This window comes from Melozone crissalis, unplaced genomic scaffold, assembly GCF_028551555.1.
Source record: "Melozone crissalis strain CALT ecotype California unplaced genomic scaffold, PUWL_Pcris_2 ptg000023l_1, whole genome shotgun sequence".
NCBI classification, from domain to species: domain Eukaryota; kingdom Metazoa; phylum Chordata; class Aves; order Passeriformes; family Passerellidae; genus Melozone; species Melozone crissalis.
The window spans coordinates 16,253,701-16,275,597 of record NW_026535801.1 but is presented as its reverse complement, the minus strand read 5'-3'; the positions used below and the strand labels follow the sequence as shown (position 1 = coordinate 16,275,597).

The window sequence follows — 21,897 nt, the reverse complement described above, 5'->3', positions numbered from 1 at the left end:
GTACTATATCAAATTTAGCATGTAAGTTGTGAATGCATACAACTGAGCAGCAGGTATCTCCTCTACAATGCAGTCTGGTCACCAATTATAAGATCTTTCTAGATCAGTCTATTCATCCATTCTCTTGCTAGGCTGGAATAATGATTGTCAACATTATGATTGCAAACAATGCCCTTCTGTGTTAGGAATGCCAGGGCTGCATGTGACAAGAAACAATGGCAGGATCTCTGAGGGAACCTCGACCCTAGGGAAGCCTGGATCAGATTATGCTTTCCACCATCAGCTCTTCCAAGAAAAGTCAGAGTAGCAGATACCTAGAGTGAAAGTTTGAAGTTACTGTGTGACCCAAAATGAAGGGAGTCACTTGGATTCAAGAGTTGCTGGTAATGCAGTAAGCATGGTTATATTAAATTATATTCTATAGGTCATAATTTGATGATAACTTCTTCAAGATAAGATAAAAATTTATAATTTGAAGTACTTGCCTGTGCCTTCCATCTCTGGTCTGCCATCATCAAAACAAAGACATTCTGATAATCTAAATTCACTCTTTCCTGTGCAGTGATTATAGGGGAATTTAGCAAAATGCTATCTAGTGATACCCACCAGTGGATCAGTATGAACATTTACATTTGCGTTTGAAGCTAATTTTTAATGTATTTCTCTTAATTTGCTAGGAAGATACTTGTCAAGTTAGCAATTAAACTGTAATTTGGTCACTGAGGTGTTTACAGGATTAATAGATCTCTCTCTTAAGCGTATGCTCCTGGGTTTGAAATAACAGCTATACTGCGTGGTAGCATGACCCCACTTGAGTTTCACACACACATGCACAAAATCAAATTCCATCACATTTTAATGCAAATTTTACCTTTGCAAATGATGGCCTGAAAAGAATGAGTTTCCATGGTAACCTTAGGGAACACATAACCTGTTTATCATAACTTCTCCATGAAGCAAGACAGGGGGTGGGGAACATGCTTTGATGTCAGCTATATTTTTCTGCAGACAGCATTCTGCTCTAGCACATGTAGAGAATTTACCAAAATACTTGCCTACTGTCCTAAATGAACTTTTTTTTCTGTTCTTAGAAACAAAAGCAGTTGTATGGAATAACACAGGAGGTAACTGCAATTGGCAATATTCAACTCCATTAACTGACCTTTCAGCTCCTGTCTATTGTTTGACAACTAGGTCAACATTTTGAAAGACCAATCAGAAATTAATAGTTAACAGATCTCTTCCATCACTTTATCTTTTTTTGCTTTCCCTCCATGCTTTAAACTTAGCCCTCAGGTATCCCTGCTGCCTTTCAAAGCCACTTTTTTATTTTTTCTTGTTCTTTCACTTCACTGCTGAAAGTACTTCTTTGAAAAATGCCTTGAAATATCTCTGAACTCCTACATTTTGGAGCTACCATGGAAAAAAATGTATTGATTATACTTCACATTCGGTGCTGACTTTCAGAGTTGAGGTGGTGGCTCCTGGAGCTGCCATTAGCGAGAGTGAGTTTGATGGCTGTGAGCATCTGTAAGGTTGTATTTTTCCTGCAGATGCACAGTAACTCCTGGCTAAAGGAAAGTATGTCTGCAACATTTTTTTTAAGGTCATTAGGAGTAAGGAACAGATGTTGAGGTTTTTCAGAATGCTGCTTTGAAGTGCCACTTTGGAGTCAACTGACAAGACTGACCCTATAGGCAGTGATTTTTGGGATTGGAACACAGAGGAACCATTGCCCACAGTTACCCATCTGGTATCCATCTGGTACCAGCAAACAACAGACAGTACCAAATCACAGAAAAACTGTACCAACTGCTAAATTGGTATCAGCAAGCAAAGAAGGTCACCACCCAACAGCAGTTGCAAGCAGGAGAAACAATGTCTGTAACATTTACAGACTGGTATCTGAAGATCCGGAGGAACCTGATGCCATAGCATATGGAAAGCAATTCCTGTCTCTAAGCCTGCTTATGCTGATGTTGTTTGCTCAGTATTAATCCATGTTTGGGGAGGGGTTTGGGGTTTGTTGGTTTTTGGTTGTTGTTTTTGGGGGTTTCTTTGTGGTTTTTTGTGTGATTTTTTTGGTTGGGTTTTTTTTTGTTGTTAACCATATTGAATTTGCTGTGTGGAGAGCTTTTGTCGTGATGCCATTGAGAGAGTGCCTCTCTTTATTGGCATCTGTGTTTAACAGGATTAAGGTGGATTTAATACCCTGTGCTACAGACTAACCATTCAAATTCTAGGAGTACTCTTCCATAGTGGTGTCAAATCACAATGGAAGGAGTTGAAGTTAACTTTTAACTCCGTGACGATTTACTCTGCAGCTTTTCTTTGATGTGAAGTATTCTTGGGGAGAGCTGTGGCAGGGGGTTGTTTTCCAATTTTACTGCCATCTTCCTCTTCTTCCCTCTGGTCATTTTCCCCCTTCTTCCTCCTTTTCTTTTCTTGAAGCAGTGCGCTGGTTTGTACAGTAGCTAAGTGCATAGAATGCAATAATACAACAGTGAGAGATTTAGTGCCTCTAGGTGCTACCCCTTCTACTCTTGAGGACCTCCAGCAAGGCATGATTTTATAGACAATGAAAGGCTTGCTCTCCCCTGTGAAGCCGCCTGCCTGCAGGAAGCTTTTCACTGTCTATTTCCACTACTTGCTCTGCAATTTAGTTCCATGCCCTGCTATTTCCCCCTCCCCTCCCTCTTTTCTTCTCTGACATACACATGCATAGACCCCCTGCGTACACATTCAGCACCAACACCAGATGTAGGTAGACACAGCAAAATAGCGTTATCTCAATGTGTGCGTTAAAACGCTCAAAAATACAGCAAACATTTTCATTTTGCCATCCTCATCTTAAATGGAAATATTGATCTGTCCTCTGTTTGCTTTCCAGGTACTGACACTGTCATTTCATTTTCCCTAAAAAGAGCACAAGCTCATAGCTGAGCTGCAAAGCATGGCCATTACACCCTGGCATTGGTGCCAAGAACTCTGCTGACTTAGCTAGAGAAAGATGCTGAAAGCCTGACTTTGAGAGAAAATTCAATTCAATTCACTTCATACAATGTCTCTCATGAAGTATTTCAAAATGCCTTATATCAGGAGATAACATAACAAGAAAATGCTTTAGAGAACTGGATATTCAGATAGCAAGACAAAATGATACACAACAATGAACTGGAGTAAAAGAAAAGATGACTGTCATTTAAAAGCAGTAATCATCTGGATAAGTAGTCTTGTAAACTAATTACAGTGAGAAGAGAAGCAAAGAATGCAAGACTGGGAAGAACAAGAAGTAGCTTAGTTTCAAACAGGGTAAAGCAGGGGACTGGTTTCATGGAGGGAGAGGAATTACACACAGTATTGTAGAACAACTAAAGGAGATCTGCTTTAGAAATGTATCCACACATATGGATTGGTACGCTGTATATTGCATCACAAGTGTATCTCCGTGACAAGTTAAGTTACTCTCTTTAGTGGATGGGAAGAGATTAATTACTTTGGCCTGGTTCAGGGTAAGACCAATTGAAGTGCCTCCTCCTAGTAGGAAAGAATCAATGCTGATGGGTGCTGTGGGTTTTTTGGGTTTTTGTTTTGCTGTTTTTAAGTTTCTCTCTCAACTCAAGGGAAACTTCTGTTTGTCTCTAATTTGAGAATAGGTTTGCAAGTGAGGGTGTTGCAAATCTGGTGCTCATTAAGGACAATTAAGAGATAGAATTAACCAAAACATATTATACAACTAATGGAAAAGGAAGCCACCCACAGAGACTGACACAGGCCAGGAAATTATCTCATTTTGCTTGGTCAAAGTAAACCGTAGTTCTCCAGCACCAGGGATTGGGGGATCGTGGAGCAAGGGTACAGAAAGCAGAATATTTTCTTTGTGGGACTGTGTAAAAACACTTTGCAGTTCTGGCTTCACCTCCATCTTTGCTGTTTTCTCTCTCTTTAGTGTTGCAAGATACAGCAAATGCTGAGAGCTTGTTTTCTACAAAACTAAGGCAATTGCCATGTTTTTAAACTGTTATGGGAACAGCCTGTTTCCCTTTTAAAGTTCCCATCTGTGTTTGTATTTCCCTCAGTCTATTGCCTTTATAGAGAATTTTCTGCTCCCTCTAAATCTAAACCATTAGTTTCACCTCCTTGAACAAGAGGTAGGGCATTACTGAGGAGGAAAAGTAAATCCTGAGATAATCAGCCCTGCTTAATTTCACCATGGAACACTGCTGTTTTCAGTGTTCCTGGTGTTCATTGCATAGGGAGAAGGGACAAGTGACTCTGAGTATGTACATTTGTGTGTGAGCATGTGTATGTATATGTATGTATCTGGAGAGAGAGACAGGCAGAAGGGGAGGATTTAATTGCCTTGCAATCGGACCAACCAAGTAGTGTTCTGATTGCATACAGCTGATTTTCTAAGTGAAAATCTTCAAACCTATTCAACAGCAAAACCAAGATCATCAGTGACTCTGGAGTGTGTGTCTGTGTTTCTTATAGGGAAGAGGAAGGTTGGTTTGATTACCATCTCTTTTTTCCTTTGGACAAGGGTGTTTTTCTCATCCAAGGAAAATGCATTCTAGCAGCATGAACATAACTATTAATCAACACTTAAGTGATAATCAGTGAATGAAAAATGATGACCAGAAACTGAAAATGTACTTGCATAGCTACTTCGGTGCTTTTTCTTCGAGATCATGCCCTTACATTTTAACATGAACAATTCTTATAAAATTAGTGCTGATATATTCCAATAGGCAGTGATTTAAAAAGCCAACACTTACTTTTCACTTGAAAAAAAAATACTAACAGGGAATGATATATTAAGATCTGCATAAGTAATGTTATAAAGCTACCTTGGTAGTATCTGAGATAGACTCTCAGTTTATATGAACCAATAATATCTTACAGATTTACTTAAGAGATGAAGATGCAAAAATCATCACTGGAATGCTATATTCAAATGTGTGAAGACATGTTCAGGATACAGAGAGATAAATGTTTTTCCTGTGTATTTTTGCTCAAAAAGGAGATGGAGGCACCAAGACATGCAGGTATATGTTAGCTTTGGGAATGCCTCCAAGAGGAATCAGATGCTGTTGAAGTTAAAACAAAACTCCCCTCAGTATTTAGCATGCTTTTCTGAATCATGGCCAGGGTATGTGGTGGCATCCAGCAGAAACCAAGGCTGTGTGACTCTCCTAGTGAGCAACACTTTGCTTTTGTTCTTCAAGATGTTTTTTGACCAACTTTGTCATGGTTCTAATACTATCAAGTGTTCTTTGGAATAATCTCAAAACCAGATTAGTGTAAAATGCTTAAAGTAAGTGTGTGCTTAAAAAAAGAAAGCACAACGTTCCTTGGGACTGAGCCCAGAAAGCAGAACTTTAGGAGACTGCAAGGTCATGACTTGGTAATTGGGCCATGAACAGGCATCTAGAGCCATCCATTGATTCACCTTTCCAAATTATTTAACCTGTATTTTCTGTTGACACAAATATAAAAAAGTTCATTTGCCACACTACCCAAAACAAACTTGAAGACTTTGGACCATGATTTGAGAAGCTCTGACAATTGTAGTCCTGAGATATCTGTAAAATGGAGCAGGAACAGGTGTCTCAGGATCTGCTGGGAAGATACTGCTTCCTTCCTTATTCTTGGGAATAAGTTTGTTTGTAATAAACAAGTTTGTAACAGAGAAGTTGAAAGTGCTCTTTCTCTTCAGTGGTGGAGGTGCTTTTAAGAGCTCCTGTGGAACATCATCTTGGCTTGCTATCACAGCTAAGAAGAAAAGCACAACTAAGAATATCAAAAAGAAGTATTAAAGGTGCTGTCTTATATCCAAACAATGGTAAAGCAGTACCAATGGGCTCATAGAACATTAGACTCCTCTTCGAGGACTACTTCTGCCATTAAAATCAATGCAACTTAATTAAAGCAAATTATAGATAGATACATCTATAAATAAGATATTAAAGTGCGCCGCTGAATATGATAATTGCTGCATATTTAGCAATCAGCGTGTGTGTTCTGCTTTTGCCAGGAGGGATTTCTTTCAGAGGAATCAATGGAGCTTTATTAAAAACCATCTAAATTAGAGGGAGAAATGATGAGTGTTATAATAACGCAAAATCACTGTTTCAACTTTCATTGCAAAACTAGGAAAGCAAAATATATCCCTCTTTGTGTATGTATGGAAAACATCAGGAAAATTCTTTTGAATTGTAGACAGTTGTAGAATTTTTAATCTTTACCTTTTTATGCAAAACAAAAAAAAAAAACCTGGATGGAAGAAACCTTGCTTTCTGTAGAAATGCTGGAGCTCTCCAAGGGTGGGGTAATGAGGATTTCACAGCAGTAAGGAATTAAAAAGTCCCCATCGATCAATTTCCTCTATTTCACATGGACCATCCAGTTCACTGTCTTACATCACCTGCCTCTGTTTCAGCAGCTAAAGAGAGTTAACAAGTCAAATTGTCCTCTTAAATTTCACTTGCAGTTCCCAGAACCAGGAAGAGTTGAAATGCAAAAAATAAGTCAGTTAATTTTGATGCTTCACCTGTGTATGAAACATTGAGACCAGGATGGGGAATAAATCCACTTTTACCTCTCCATTTTTCTTCAGTTTTCACTTAATTGAAAACAAAAACCAACTGTGTCTCAGCAGAGGGGAGACCTGAGGGTTAAAGGGCAAATTCCGTTATACCACAGCTCTTTTTGGCATGCTGAATCTCAACCCATGTGATTAGAAACGCTCACAGACAAAAGAAGAGCTTTGAGAACAGAGGTCAAAACAGCATCTGAATCAAGTCCTTTAGCAGATGATCACAAGACTATTGAAAAATGCACTAAGCAATGCAGCAGTTCTATGTGTCATGTTTATACACAGACTTTCAGGCAAAAAGCAGAAGTGGGTGGCATTTTCAAAGCACTTGGATTGATGGCAGAGCAGAAGCTTCAATCTGCAGCCTTCCTGGGGTGTCTCCTGTCTTACAGTGCATGTCAGTCGTATAAAATACAGTGGTAGTATCCTGCCATTTTTATGGGTAGAAAACCACAGTGCACAAGCTCAAGTGACTTTTCTGAGCATACAGAGTGAATAAGTGAAAAAGCTAGGAGTCCCAGGACTCCAATCTTCATAAGCTTTTTCTGATATCCCATAATTTTAAATAAGTCAGGTATGGCTCAAGTGGAGTCAGCGGTGTTTTGCCCTGGATTCACAAACATGTAGCTAAAATCCCATCAGCCTTGAGGAAGTTATATTATTGCTATTTACTTAGTGGGCAGAACACTGTCCAAATTTTCTTTCTGATCTTAATGATAATTGAAATGTTTGGAGGAGGCTTATTGTTCAGAAGTCAGGAAAAAAAGGGCTGAAAAGTAAAAGGATAGTGCTACTTACCATATGAAGAATTAATACTCCTGAATACAACACCCACTGAATATTTTTCTTTTTTAACAGTACAAAACTTTTGACTCTGAGCAGAGGAGTAGCTGGTTAAGAAGTTTTGAAAGATTTTTTTTAACCAACTGACCTCTGCAATGATGATGTAGTTTTCTATATGCAAGTCTGAATACCTGCAGGAGAGGGAACAGCAACAGCAACCGTATGAGACAGCCAACCTAAAAATGTCTCTGCATAATTTATTCTCCTTATAAGCAGTATCCATGGTCTTGGGTTTTCACTGTGCTGGCTTCACTCAGGATGGACATTGAGCAGGGAGTCAGGTGGGAATTCGTGAGAAGAAGTAGAGCCCCAGGCAAAAAGACACTGTCCTGCTGAATTCTGCTGGTAGGGACAAGGCGTTGTTGCTGATTTCTATTTGCAGTGTGGTAGCTCTCACCTTGAGCTGTGTGTGGATGTACAAGAAAAAGTCAATTCTGGTTTCATGAAGCTTAAACTTCAACAAAGATTGCTATAGTTGTTATTTTTTGTACCGCAGCATCTGTCCAGCCCCTAACACCTTGACCCATAAGGAAGGGGCAAGGGAGGCTCTTCTGCTAGCAGCTAGAATTGTAGCCTTCAGCAAATGCTCCAAGAGGAAGGCAGTGTAAGATAGGTGAGAGGGAATGAAATGCAGGATCTCCTAGGGAAAAAACAGTCGCATGCACTTTTCTGTACAGCTTTCTCTTCCCTTAAAGAATTGTTATTCTGCAACCTCAGAATTCTCCTGTAGGCAAATTCCAGACTTACTCAAGCCCACAGGTATATTCTATTTATAGCTTAAAATTTATTTGCAGGTGTTTGAATGCTCTAAGATATTTGTTTCTGGCTTGATCTATGCTGTCCTTCAGTCTACACTTCTACCAGCCTGGTTCCTCTGCTTGGAACTGGCAGGGGTTTAATTAAGGATGCAGAGGTGTCACAGGATATTTTCTGAGAAGGGATACCTTTCTATCACAGAAATCTTGTTAGCTAGTGAGAATTATTGTTTCTAAAAAGAGAGGCTTAAACAACAGAAACATAAACTAGCCATGTGTAAAAACCACCTCTCTGGCACACAGAAAATCCTGACCGTGAAGGCGTTGAGTTACATGGACGCAGTGTCTTGCCAGTTTTTCTGGCATCTTGTCTCTGAGTGTGGCCACTGCTGTGACTGGGATTCCCAAAGGGGCAATTAGGAGAACAACCTGCTGGTGCAGAAGTTCTGCTCTCCCATTCAGCTCTCCAAGGCCTTGCCTTTCTTCCACCTGCCAAGGACTTTAGTGTCTCCTGCTAACCAGATGTTAGTTGGTTTGATTCATATTTGTATTTATTTGTTTTACATTCCACAAGGGCCTTGGCCATACCAATACTTTGCAACAGTTACATTTCAGGAATTGTTTGCTGTTGTTTTTTGATGAAGATAGTGTTTTCTTTCCTCGATTTAAGCGTGCTGGTCTTTTAATTGCACTGATAGGATGATGGCTGTTTCTGTGTTTATCTCTGCCCATTATTTTTGCATATTCATGTTTTGCTTGTTAGTTGAGGCCGCTCTTAAGAGATGAACTGTTCATAATGATGCCACTTATTTAAGTTGATGTTGTTTATTTAAACCCTAAAAATACAGGAGCATATTTTGGATCATTCTTTCTGTTATGCCTTACCATACATTTGTGAAATGTGTATTTCACCTGCTGCTGTGTTCTCTATTGATTGGGGTGTTGGTCTCCTAAGCTCTTCCAGCTGCCTCTGTAGGGACTCAGCTGAGCACTGCACCTTCTGTCAGCTCCCTTGCTGGTCACCTTGTGGTCACCACCCATTTGGCTTTGACAGCACTTCCAGGTTTTAATCCTGTTTTATTAAGATAACTGTTTCTTCACCTAAATATGTTGTGATTATTAACTGTGTGTTAAAACTTTCACACCTGGTCTGAGGGCCAGCTGCATATGTCCTGTTTTAGGAAAGGAGGAGAACTTGGAATATTTTGATCTTACTAATTAGTACATTTCACACCAATTTTTAGCTTAGTTTGTTGTAGAAGGTAGCAAAGGAACCCTTTGCTTTGACTCTTTCTGAAACATAAATAACTTCTACTGAGGAGGTGTTTCTATTTTCACAATTTCTCTTTTCATCAGGGTAGTATTTTATTCCAGGCACCATTTTGGCACTCCAGGCTGAGTGATGATACGCTTTTACTGTCGCATGGACAGATGGAGAAGGAAAATCAGAAGAAATGGCTGAGCCTTTAATTAGCTGTGCAGAGCCAGAGCATGCTTTTCCAGTGCACTGGGGGTTTTATATAGGGTGTGGAGACTCAGCCGCTCGATGGATCCAAATTAGCAAAATTGTGTATCCGCCACCAGGGTGTTTCTATGGTAACTGTCTCTCAAATCATATATACAAACAGACCTGGCAGGGGCTATTGCCTTCTCTTTGGTCTGCAGGAAATCATCAAAAAAGGGGTGTTTTCAGGCTGAAAAAAGGCCTTGTGATGTAAATATTTTTTACTTTTGGTGGTTGGTATAAGTTTTGGGATTACTGCTTGATGCTGGCACAATTCTGAATGTTTGTGTTTTTTCATGTTGCCTGGCTGCTGTTACTCCCTTTAGGTGTGAGAGTGCAGGAAACTCACACCACTACCAGACTCATGCACATAATTAATAACCTATCTAGAGCTGCACAGGTAGACCATCAAAAACTGCATGTTTTTGTGGTGAGAGACCAGATTATACATTTGTTTCTTTTCCCCTCATTCTTCTTCATAAAACAGGAGAAATCTGGAGGGTCTTCTTTTACCAGTGTACCTGAGAACTTAAGGGAAATTATGAACCTGATGAAATTAGTAGTGTAAGAGCAGCCAAAGTGGCTGTGACTCTTCACCTAAGTGACTCTATAAAGTCTCTCTGCATGTTGCTTTTTCTCGTGGAAAAAAATGAATGAATGATCCCTTTAGCCTACTGCCCTCTTTTTGAAATGTAGGGCAATTATTGTTGTTTTTTCTCATCCAAAGTCAGGCACTGCTAAAGCATGGGTCATTTCAAATCAGAGGCGTTTCTTTCTTGTGGCCAACAGTTCTATGAGGATGCCTTTCTGTTTTCAATGAGATAAAGGAAGCTTGCAAGAGGCCCGTACTAAATAATTTTTTTCATTTACAAGTATCTTGCATGTTTGATGAGTGCCAAGGTGCATAACAAAATTTGTCTGGAATAATTTCTCATTATTTGCAGCCTAGCAGCTGCAAATGATACTTCCTCTCTTTGTATAGGACTCGGTTTATGTAATGTACACAGAAATGCTTTGTAAAGGTAGATAGCACTTAATACACCTGAATACACAACTTTTCTCATTGCAGTGGTTTATACATCTGTTCAGTGAAAATGGTATATTGTGCATAAATTACAGGACTGACAGAAATGTACTTTAACCTGTAGAATGCAAAAAACATGTTAATTTTTGTTTTCTCTTTTCTCTAATCAGGCATTTGCCAAAAGCTTGGTGTGATTTATTACTTTCTTTTTAATGAATTGTTAAAAATGTTTGAAAAGGCATTAAATCTTCCTTTCTGCTATTAATCTGTAAAAGGGGAAGGGGATTTTAAATGGCCTCTTAGTATATTGCTTTATAAAACTGCTGATTCTAGCAGCACCAGAATAGGAATACATACTAATGTAGGAAACACTGAAGGCAGTCAGAGGCTCCTCCATTTATGGAAGAAAAGACTAATAGCTCCATTTTAACAAGGCTCTTAACACTTTGGGCCATCAGCAGGCATTGAGTGAAATTGGGAGAGCTCCTGTGTGCTAAAAGCATTGAAGTTCACCGTTTGTACCCGGCTGGAGCCTTCCTGATAGAATTGTGCTCCCCAGCCAATGCCCGTTGCCATCTTGAACACAAACCAAGTAGCGCTGGCATTTTGGCTGAGTGCACTAACGCTGCACTTTTGAAATGGCACCAGAGCATCATAAATGCACTTAACTCCCAGCTGGATACTAAGCTTTGCAGGGGCGTTAGGGAAAGTTTCTGGATTCATGTTAAGAATAAAAGAAAACCTGTTTGTATCATATTTTATGCTAAAGCAAAACAAGCTAGTGGAAGGGAAAAAAGCAGACTTGGTACTAAGATGTTAGCTTTGATTCAGGTAGTTATGCCACAGTAATCAGAAGGGGTGTGCTTAGTTAGATGATGTCCTCATGTTACTGGATGCCAGGAAAAAGGCCAGCCAGGGAAGAACAGAGAGTATCCCAGCTAGTAGGCAGATGAGGGAAAGGTGATGAAGATTGTACCTGCTCTAAACACTTCTTTGATACAGAAGCCTTTCTTGTTAGCAGTGATAAGATTATGTATGGCATTTGAAGCTTCTTTGAGCCCCTGCCTTTCTTTTGTTGATTTTGGCATGTTGCAGCATCATGTGTTCTCTGCTTATCGTTTTGAGATGCATTGTTAGTAGCTGGGCTGCATAATTGATCTTCATCTCTAATTACTCTCCTCTCCACAGGTGCCTGGAAAAGGTCCAGATGGGAGCTCCTACAATCTTCACTTCGAGGGGGTGGAAAGGCAGTATGCATCCTTACCCAGGTACAGCACCAAGCCTCCTTCCAATGGGGAGGGAGGGCAGCCCACAGATGATGTCCAGCTCTAACATGAGAGATTATTCTGCACTTTTGTCTTGTCATCTTTTGCTGCTGATTTACTGCCATTTTATACCTGTACTATTAATTTGGACTTTTGAATTTTTAAAAAACAGGTCTCTCATTGAACATGTCAGCAAGAGTCATGATCCATAGCTAGAGAACATGACATTGAGGGAGCTGGCTCTGCAAGAGTTATAACAGGTCGTAGCAGAGCAGAGCATAAATGACTGAGTTTGTAGTGATATAATCCCAGCTGGCATTGACAGAACATTGCTGTGGAAAGCTTCCACTACAGCAGCCACAGCTACTGAAGTCCCACTGTTGCTACAAGGGCTGTCTGACTGCAGTCTATTCCATGAGAACATCTCTGTGCTTTTACTAAATGCTCTGGATATGTGAGTGAATTCTCTGAGGGCTTTTTTTAATTTTTAATCCTTATCAACTGAATGAAGAGTAATTCTAGTCTGAAACCAGTGGGGTATAACAAAAAGGAAGCATTTAGGGGTTTCAGCCCAATTTCTATGGGAGTTCTAATAGCAGAGTATAACACAAATCAAGCCAGAAAGGGGAGTGAGAGGATGCTAGAAGAGATAGTGGGAAGCAGGGAGAAGAAAAGACAAACAGAAAAATATTCTCCATTTAGAATTAGAGGGCTGGGCAAGTCCTAGGAAACATGGTCCAATCCACTTCTTGGACCTACAGGCAGGCTGATTTGTAAAAGCAAAGCAAAAATAGGTATCTATAAGAAAGAAGAGATTTTTTTATTGTGAAGTAGTGCTGGCATTTAGGAAATCGGTGAATTATTTCTTTTTGCTGCTTCTTTTTCTACTCAGCCATTTACATTCAAAGGTGAACACTGAAAGATTGATTGATAAATATGTAATGCTGTGTCGAATTCCAGACAAAAATACAAAGAATATTTTGCTTTTGTTAACCAGAATATAAAGGCTGTCTCACAAGGCACTGTTGGATGTCTGTAGGCATTTTTAATGTATATGATTTCTAAACCAAAGGATGTGTCTGCAGTTTACTTCCTGCCTTTAAATGATATTTGTCAGCCATTTTTTCTTGGACATTCATCCTGTGCAGTAACTGGCTTTTCTGACAGAGTCCTGCTTTCCAACAGTGTCTTGCATGTATTTCCTGGCTGACTGTGGGTGTTTACTCTTCTGGGTAAATGGCCATCATTTTTTACAGTCCTCCAACACTCCTGTTTCTTCATCATGTTTCTAGCAGTGATTTTTGCATGTTAGTTAGGTGTACTTTAATTTTGCACACTCCTTTTTTATTTATTTTGAACATTTATTTTGTTGCCATTTTGTTGAATACTTCCTTGTGGATTACAAGAAAGTAAATTCATAATTGGTGCTCAGTGTAACTCTCTACAGAAATTTTTATATTTGTATGTCTTCTTTTATTCATTTTCCCTTTAAGAAAATTAACCATATTTTTTCAGGTGTTGTAAACTGAAAATTTCCCAGTGAAGTAACTTCCATAAGCCAGAATTATTTTGATTTCCCCAGTATTTCTTTCAAGGGGAACGACCAGAAGTGAGCACTACAGATGTAGACATGCCCTTGTTTTATGTAGTAAGCATTCTCTGTATCCCTTCTGTCCTATTCTTTTCCAAATTGCTGCATCCTCAGCATGCTCCCTAGGTGTATATACTGCTCATCTCTACAACCTGTGCTTTTGTGGGGTTTTGGGGTTTTTATTTTGAGGGTTTTTGGGTATTTTTTTAAAGTAGATTTATCTGAATAAGATAATGAATTTTACAGTATTGTTCCCCAAACCTCCATTTAACTTGCTGGAAACACAACTCTCCAGCTCTTAGAACAGGTTTGAGTATTTAACTGGTGGGAAATCTCCATTGAGAAAGTCATCCAAATATTCCCTAAGCTTTTGAAGATCACTGTGAAAGTGTCCTTTCTCTCTGTGCCTAAGGAGATTATGCTGGAGAGTGAGAAGACCTGCACTTCAGCAGGGCCGTTTGTGCTTCTCAACCCAAATATTTACACTGCTGCACGCAAGCCAAGCTGCGTCTCCAGAGGGTTTCCACCCTGGCAGGAGCAGAGCTTTGGGATATCACACACCCTTGGGCGTGCCTACAATTCAGCAATCGGCTGCTGCTTTTTATACTTCAGTTTTGTAAGTTTTGCAGTTTCATGTTACTGCAGTAATTAAGCCCTGGCAGTCACAAATGACTAGATTGTACAGTGAAGTCTAAATCCAGATGAAGGGGATGCAGTCTCATTGCCAGCCACTAATGGAAATGAGTGATTTCTTTTGTTCTCATGGCTGACTGCCCAGGAGTATAGAGGAATCCAGGTAAAAACCACCCATTTGCCAACCAATTCTCGTCGGTGGAGGATCTATGAAAACTGCTGTAATGAGCAGCATTATTAAAAAAAAGGAAAATAAATTAAGAGAAAGAGACAGAAATGTAGAAAGAAATGAAGAGGTAGCATTTCCTCAAAAGAATAGCTTTCTTCTCTCAAGCATTTTAGTATTAGTTCACATTTCCTGCCCTTGAGTTTATTCCCCTGCTTTTGTGCTGTCCTCACTGTGGTGAGGCCACTGAGCCACATTGGTACAGATGCCATATGGAGCTGTCTGCATACTTAGCCATTTAAGCCCAGTTTAATAAGAGATACTTACAGAGGCTTCAGATGAGGGTTGTAGATGCTGGGAAACAAATTCCTGTTGCAATATTATGTTGAGTCCAGGAGGACATGACCTTTGCCTGCCGCTCTGGCGTGGCACACACAAGGAGGGAGAGGAAAGCGCTTGGACTGCAGCCAGTTTCACCGGATGAGGAGGGAGGAGGAGATCTGTACTATGTCAGGAGTAGCTGGGACCAGCACAGTGAAACTGTTCTGCTCACCTGAAAGCCACCAGGACTCATGCCAGTGTGGGTGGGCATGGAAAAATCAAGTAAGAGAGCTTTGGTCTTCCTCCCCACCAGACAAGAAGGAGGAATGTTCACCTAGCAAAATCTTTATCAGTGTTTGATACCCCTAAGACACTGTCCCGTTCCTTTGCAAAGGCATGCGTCCTGCATGAAGTCAGATCTGATCAAACCTGCTGCTGGCTTGAAAAATTCTGAGCTTTGAAGCATCATTGTGGCTTTGTCTTTTTTTTTTTTTTTTTCTTTTTTCTGTTTTTTCTCTGAAGCTGTTAATTTAAGTCTAGATATTATGGGCCAAATTCAGGTGATACAAGTCTGTATCAACACTATTTGAGGAATTCAGCTGTCAGGTGTGCTTGTCTTTTCAGTAGGTGCAGCAGCAAATTACTGTCCTGGTCTCACTGAAGTAAGTGATGTCCTTTTTTCCTTTGAGTGGAGGATCTGTTCCTGTGTAAGGTTACATGTTTAATTAAAAGGGGAAACAGGAGGCAGCAGCCTTTGGAGAAAGGCTTTCTGTCTGATTGGTCTAAGGAGTGGTGAGCTGAGCTACATAGTTAAGTTTCTACATAAAATAATGCCAGCCTGTAGGCTTACTTTGGAAATGTCTACAGAGGCAAACATCTGAATTAAATGATAAGTGGCTGTGGCAGCAGAGTGGCAGGTCTTCATCTCTCATTGCATTGTGCTGTTCTGTCTGCAGAAAAGCAGCAAAGTGGGAGAGACAGAAATGGGAGGCTTTGCAAGAGAGATACAGTTCTTTGCACTCAATACTTATGTGTTGCCCTGAGGCTATTGCTAAGTAGTGCTGAGCAGTAGTATTAAGCAATATTAAATCCTCCTGCTTAGGAGAACGTCTTGATTCTTACACATCTTAGCCTCTTCTTTTGGGAACAAGAGCAGGGCCAGGTTGTGGGAGCCAGAAAAACATTTGTATCTTATAAACTATTTTTAATGCGTACTTTCTTGATGTAATTCAGAATATTTTCCTGATGGAGCTATGGAGCAGATATGAAGCTGAAGCTGCTCTGTTTGTTCATAGTTCTATTTTTGAGCTTGCATTTATGGAAGTCTGTCTTAATGTAAATCACAGTTCTGCTAATGGCAGCCTTGTTTGGAGAAGCCTCGTGTAGAAGGACACGTTCTTTTCTGTGGTGGTGGAAAAGCTGGCTGTGACCAAAAGCAGACTGACAGGCACTGGGACAGCAGTGGTTGACAAGATGAGTGGGGATTAGAAAGCTCAGCCATCTTTCCAATAAGAAATGCTGATTCCAATGGAAAAGTAGTACTTCAGACTTTCTCTGGAATTATCGTATTATTGAAGAACACATTTATGTCAGGAAAACAGGGAGAGCCAGAAAGGCTGTGAGAACATTAGAAAATAACTGCTAGCATGGAAAAATGAGTTCAGGCTGTGTAGGTGGGTTCAGCTGTGTTGCTGTGGCTGGCACAAGACTGCTGAGCAAACTGCTAATTTGCTCACAAGTCTGTCTTAAATGTAACATGCATCCTGAAACTGGGAAGCTTGGAAATGGATTAAGGAGCCAGCCTTGCCATACAATGGCAATGGGTCGTTTTCCCATGCTGGAAGCTTCTCTTCAGGTTGACCATGCAACTTGCATGATGTGAGAAACAGATTTGTGAAGGATTCTCAAAATCTGTCTGAAAGCTCTCAGAGTCTTGTACCTTTGTATGCAAACTCTAAGGTGTGCTGACTTAGAAAGGCTGTGGAATAGAGATGGCATTGTTGAGAGAGAGATTGAACTAGAAACAAGTTTCAAATTATGGCCTTGCAAAAAGACTGGATATTTTGGAGAATTAGAACTGTTAAAGATGCATTGTAGCAAGACCATGTGGGGTAAAATATTAGAGGATTGGTGGAAGAAGTGTTAGCAGCATTGTGAGGCAAAAGCTAATGGGCTGAAAAGCATTTATAAGGTATTATAACCAAGAAATAGGTTGGCTTCTGATAGAATGGCGTTGAGTTTTACATCTCTTATGTCTCACCCTTTATTCTGATAACAGAATAAAATCTTCTAAAGTGCCTCTCTGTTGCCCTGTCTCTGTAGAGCTGGGATTTTCCAACACACTTCTTAAAGCAGTAGCTGAAAGCAGAACACTCTCCATTTCTAGGTATGATGCCAGAAAGGACACACATTTTTGATCACCTTGTCTGAGCCCTCCAAGACTTTCTACATTTATGCGTCAAACTAAATTTCAATTTTGATCCATCCCATTACTTTTGTAAATGTCTTTACAGAAGCATCTAACCTGGAATTAAAATGTCACATTCTGGAGAATTCATTACATTCTTTGGAGGTTAATTATTTTACTGCTTAAAGAGATTATGCCCTTTTTTTCCCCTCAAAGTCTGACATTACCCCATTTCAATTTCTAGATACTGTGGTAAATATTTTTTCTGCTAGATTTTAAGAGCCAAGCCTGCAAAATTCCTTCCTTGGAGTATTTCTGTGCAGAGATCATTTATGTTATGTTTTCACCTCCCTTTCAATAAATTAAATAGATTGAGCACATAGGTCTTACACTGTAAAGCAAGAAAATAGCATTGACTCATGGGGCCAGAGTAGCCGTGCAGTCAATTTAGGAGGTAGACTCTAGAATTGAGCAAAAACATTTTGAGCCCTTCAAATCAAAAGTAAAGTTTTGGTAATATCTGTGTCCTCAACAGATAAGGTTCCTCCAGCAGAAGAAATGGATTACTTAGCATGTTTCATTAGCTGCTTCTTGCACTTGAATGTTCTTGCCTTATTTTACCGAGTTTATTTCAAAATGCAAGATTTTTGTAATTTAATTGAATCCTGAAAACATCATCAGAAAGTGACTTGACACAAATCACGAGAAAAAGTTAATTGTCTATTAAATAAGACTCATCATTCACCATTGTCTAGCAGAATCTGAAATTAATATACTGACATTACTTAAATATGTATATAGTGTATTCTCTTGGTTAACAAAAAAGAAATCACAGTTTTAGTGCAGACTATAATTAGCTGTAAATCAACTTGTCAGAGCATTCCCAGCCTCTGGGAATTGACTAGCCAAGGACCACAGATGAAAAAGCAAGGTTTAAAATTAATTATTTAAATCAAAATTCCCTGCATGCTGGTTTAAATCACAAGAATTTATTTGTTTGGGGTTTTTTTTTTTGTTTGGTTTTTTTATTTGTTTGTTTTTTGGTTTTGTTGGTGTTTCTGTTGTTGAGTTTTGGGGTTTTGGGGTTTGTTTTTTTTTTTTTGCTTGGAATCCCTTTGATTGACCCTACTCCATCACTTGAAAATCTGTCCTCTTTCTTATTTTGTACTCATTTATGTTCCTGCCTGGCATACAGCAGTTTGTGTCACAGCATTGACCCTGCAGTGCAGCCATGGTTCTGGCCATCAGCTGAGGCACGTCCCACTGGTGCTGCTGTTGACAAGTACCATGTGGTGGCACAGGGGTTCTCAGTGACAGTGTTGCTCTGTCCCATCACACAGCTGCTGTTCTGCCAAGCTGTCTTCCAGACCCCTTCTTGGTGCTCGGACACTCCTTGGAAGCAGCTTTGCTCTGTGTCTCACTGTTCTCTCACCAGTTGGCTTCATTACATGGCTCTACTGAAACTGCGATTTCCTCCAGGTTTTATTGGCCCAACATGGTCCTTTATGGCAGGCAGAGTGGCAATGCTGATACAGACTGCAGGGAATAAATACCATTGCTGCCTTGCAGTATTGCTTAAATTGGAGCATTGTTCACCTGGCTAAAAAGAGCATCTGCAGTTCCTCTCTCTTGGAAGGGGCCAGGGATGCCAAAACTTTAATAGCAGTGAAATAATTTATCAACCCTGTCCAGAATCACCCACATCTTAGTCTGTCACTGAAACCATGTTATTGGACATACATTGCACAACTACAAGGTGAGCATGTAAACTTCTGGTGCATAATATAATACCCAGGATTTTTAGTAATGCCCAGGATTTTCCTTCCAAAGGGGTGAAAAGCAGGTTGATGGGAAAATACAGTGTAGTTCCAGGTGCCTGAATAAAGTCTGTATCTCCCTTGTTTCTAACACTGATTAAAATAAGAGGAGATGGTCAAGGGGAATATTTGAGAACCAATTGTAAATGGTCTTTTTTAATTTTTGACATAAATCATATATTTTTTAATATTCCCCTGGCATAACTTCAAAACTAAGAAGACTTAATAATTTGGTGTCTTAAACAGGATTGGAAATAAGTAGGGTGAACTTAAAATGAATGGCCCCACTAACTTCATCACCCTAGTCATGTGAAATATAAATAATATTCAAACAGTATATTCTGCAGTATACTTGATTATTAACTTTCTCTTCTGTTTTAATCATCTAAAGTGAATTCAGGGATATTTTTTAATATGATTTTTATCTTGACAGCTGTGCTTTTATTGAAAATGCAGCAAAATCTTGTCTATCTGTATCTTCCAGTGTGGTGATCTCATTATAAATGAAAGATATGTATGGTTTTAGTTGGATTTTAAGTGCTGGCAGGTGAATTTATAATCAGTTTTAATGGAAACACTGGTCAAGGACCTCCAAGATATGTTGCAATAAACCAGCCAGGATGAAATACAGGCAAAGAAAAAAGATCATTCTTATATGCTAGAGCCCAAGCTTGGGAACCAAGCTGATGTGCTCATTAAAAGATTAACTTAAATCCAATTTCAAACAGTTTTAAGATTTAGCTAACTTTTCTTAACTCTGGAAGGTACTATAATGATAGCTGTAGATCTACCCAGGCTCTAGGAGGTGTCAGGGAAATCGTTGTACATCATGGCCAGAGCCCAAATCACTACCAGGACAGCAGATTTGTGGCACATACATGCAGCAGAGAGCTGGAAGTGCTCTGTTGCAGCTTTTTCTGTTCCACCTCAGTTTCAATCCCTTTGCTCAGGTGTGCCATGATACCTAATATCACCTCAGTGCCATGTGTGAAGTGTGAAGACTTTATTTCATATATCATGTCAAAATACATTTGTCCAAAAATGTGGAGAGTTCATAAATAACCTGTGTACACTTTCTACAGGGAGAATCTCAGGCATTAAAAGGCAGAGCAGGTAGGAAAAGGGTCAGTGTACTACAGACCTTTCAAAAAATAGTCATGTGTCTTTAAAGACTTGAATGAAAGGAGGAAAGAAATTTGTAAACAGGATCACAATTTCAGAAATCTCTGCGGTGAATAGAAAAGGAAGGAGATTTAGTTGTAAAACATACCTCCAGCTTTCTAATAAAATAGAAATATCACTTGAAATGAACATGATGCCTCCATCCAAGCCAAATTAAGTCTAAATAATGAAAAAGTATACTTTAGAAAGTCAGAAAGGTCAAGGTTCGTGACACCAAATCATGGATTGCAGCTGGCAGGCCACCTCTATAATTTCCATGGGAATAACTAAAGAAAATTGACTAAAGAAAATGCCTGTAACAACTGGGACATAGCTTGAAAAAAAAACCACTAAAAGCCAGATGTCTCAGAAGAATACTTTGGAAGTGTAGAAGGAGGCAGACAGGGATGGGATTTGTCAATTTTCCTAATAAGTCAGTCAACTCCTCATAGCAAAAAGCCAGTTAATGCAATATGGAATAGTTTAAAAGTCAATTAATATTTTGAAACTAAGCAGCCAGCCTTTTTGCAAGGAGATACTATGCCGACTAAATAAAAATACTTTCAAGTGTCACATTTACAGAAAACATGGATCTGGTATGAATTTTAGTGTATAATCAGGCATAAGGACCTCCCACTCAAACTGAGGGCACCAAATTATGCTTAAAAATATGGGAGATGGAGGAAAATATTGCATTTGAACAAAAGGGCTTGAATTAATATTATAAAATTTAATGAAGTCTTGGAGACATTGCCTCAGAAAAGAAAGCTGTATTAACTATGCCTCCAGTGAGTAAAAGAACAAAACAAATGTTAGGGAACAAAATATTAATGAAAGAAAAAAAGTGTCAGTACAAAATGGTTAGGTTGAGATGAAGGATCTGTGGAAAAAAGATAAGTGAATGCAAATTAGGAAGAAGATTAAATTAAAAACCAAAAGCATATATCCCATAGAATGCATCAACAGAGTGATGTGCTGAGTGAAACCTGGGGAATAAGATGTGTGCTCCAAAATGCAAATACATCCATTGCATTGTTAAGATGGATATTGAAATGGCTCAGGAGACCAGCGGACTGGGAAGCTCGGCTGGCTGCTTTGTAGGTACGGATATTTGGAATAAAAATATTGCTGCTTATGCTGAGTTGTAATTCCGAACTCATCAAAAAGTGTGGGCTCTAGGCTGCAAAGGTGAGAAAGAGCATTGTGAAATAAGACAACTCTGCTGCAGTTCTTGGCTTAGGCTTTCCCTTGATAAACACGTCCAGAGGTGCAGCTGAAAGACGGCTGTCAGCAAACGTGCTTTAAAAACACCTAACAAAGGAAAAAATTGTAGGAAGCCAACAGTATCAGGTGTAAATATGTATTATTTTTGAGGATGTTGGGTTAGGAATTTTTGAGCAAGCTTCCTGCAGCTCTCATTTTTGTGTGTGAACCTCCTGTACGCTGTGTCATTGCTCAGCTATGCTCCTGTGAGCAAACAGCAGCTTTGCGGTGGCACCCTTTGCTCAGAGGCAGACTGCACTTAGTTCTCCATGTTAGGTCTCAATTCCTTTGTCTCCATCCAGTCTTTGCTTTGCATTGCAGACTCAGAAAAAAAGAAAAAGAAAATAAAAAAAAGAACAACCAGAAAAAAAACCCCACACCAGAATCACAGCCCTGCATGACAGTGTGTTGGCACAATGGCAAGTTTCAAGCCTCTAATAGCAAGCCATTTAAAGAGAGTCAGTTACAGGTATGAATTATGTGCATGTTTAGGAAAGAGGAAAGATTATGATGAAGTAGGAAAGTGGATTGTATGTGGACAGTCTTAAT

The 21,897-nt window shown here is 39.5% G+C and overlaps 1 protein-coding gene across 2 annotated transcripts in view; it reads left to right on the top strand.

Moving 5' to 3' along the window:
• PARD3B (par-3 family cell polarity regulator beta) overlaps positions 1 to 21,897 on the top strand; it is a 391,422-nt gene that overhangs the window by 348,311 nt on the left and 21,214 nt on the right. For both annotated transcript variants that reach the window (XM_054278140.1, XM_054278137.1), the window contains one exon: positions 11,913 to 11,992. In XM_054278140.1, the coding sequence (XP_054134115.1) occupies positions 11,913 to 11,992 (80 nt within the window). The remainder of the gene's footprint in view (positions 1 to 11,912; positions 11,993 to 21,897) is intronic.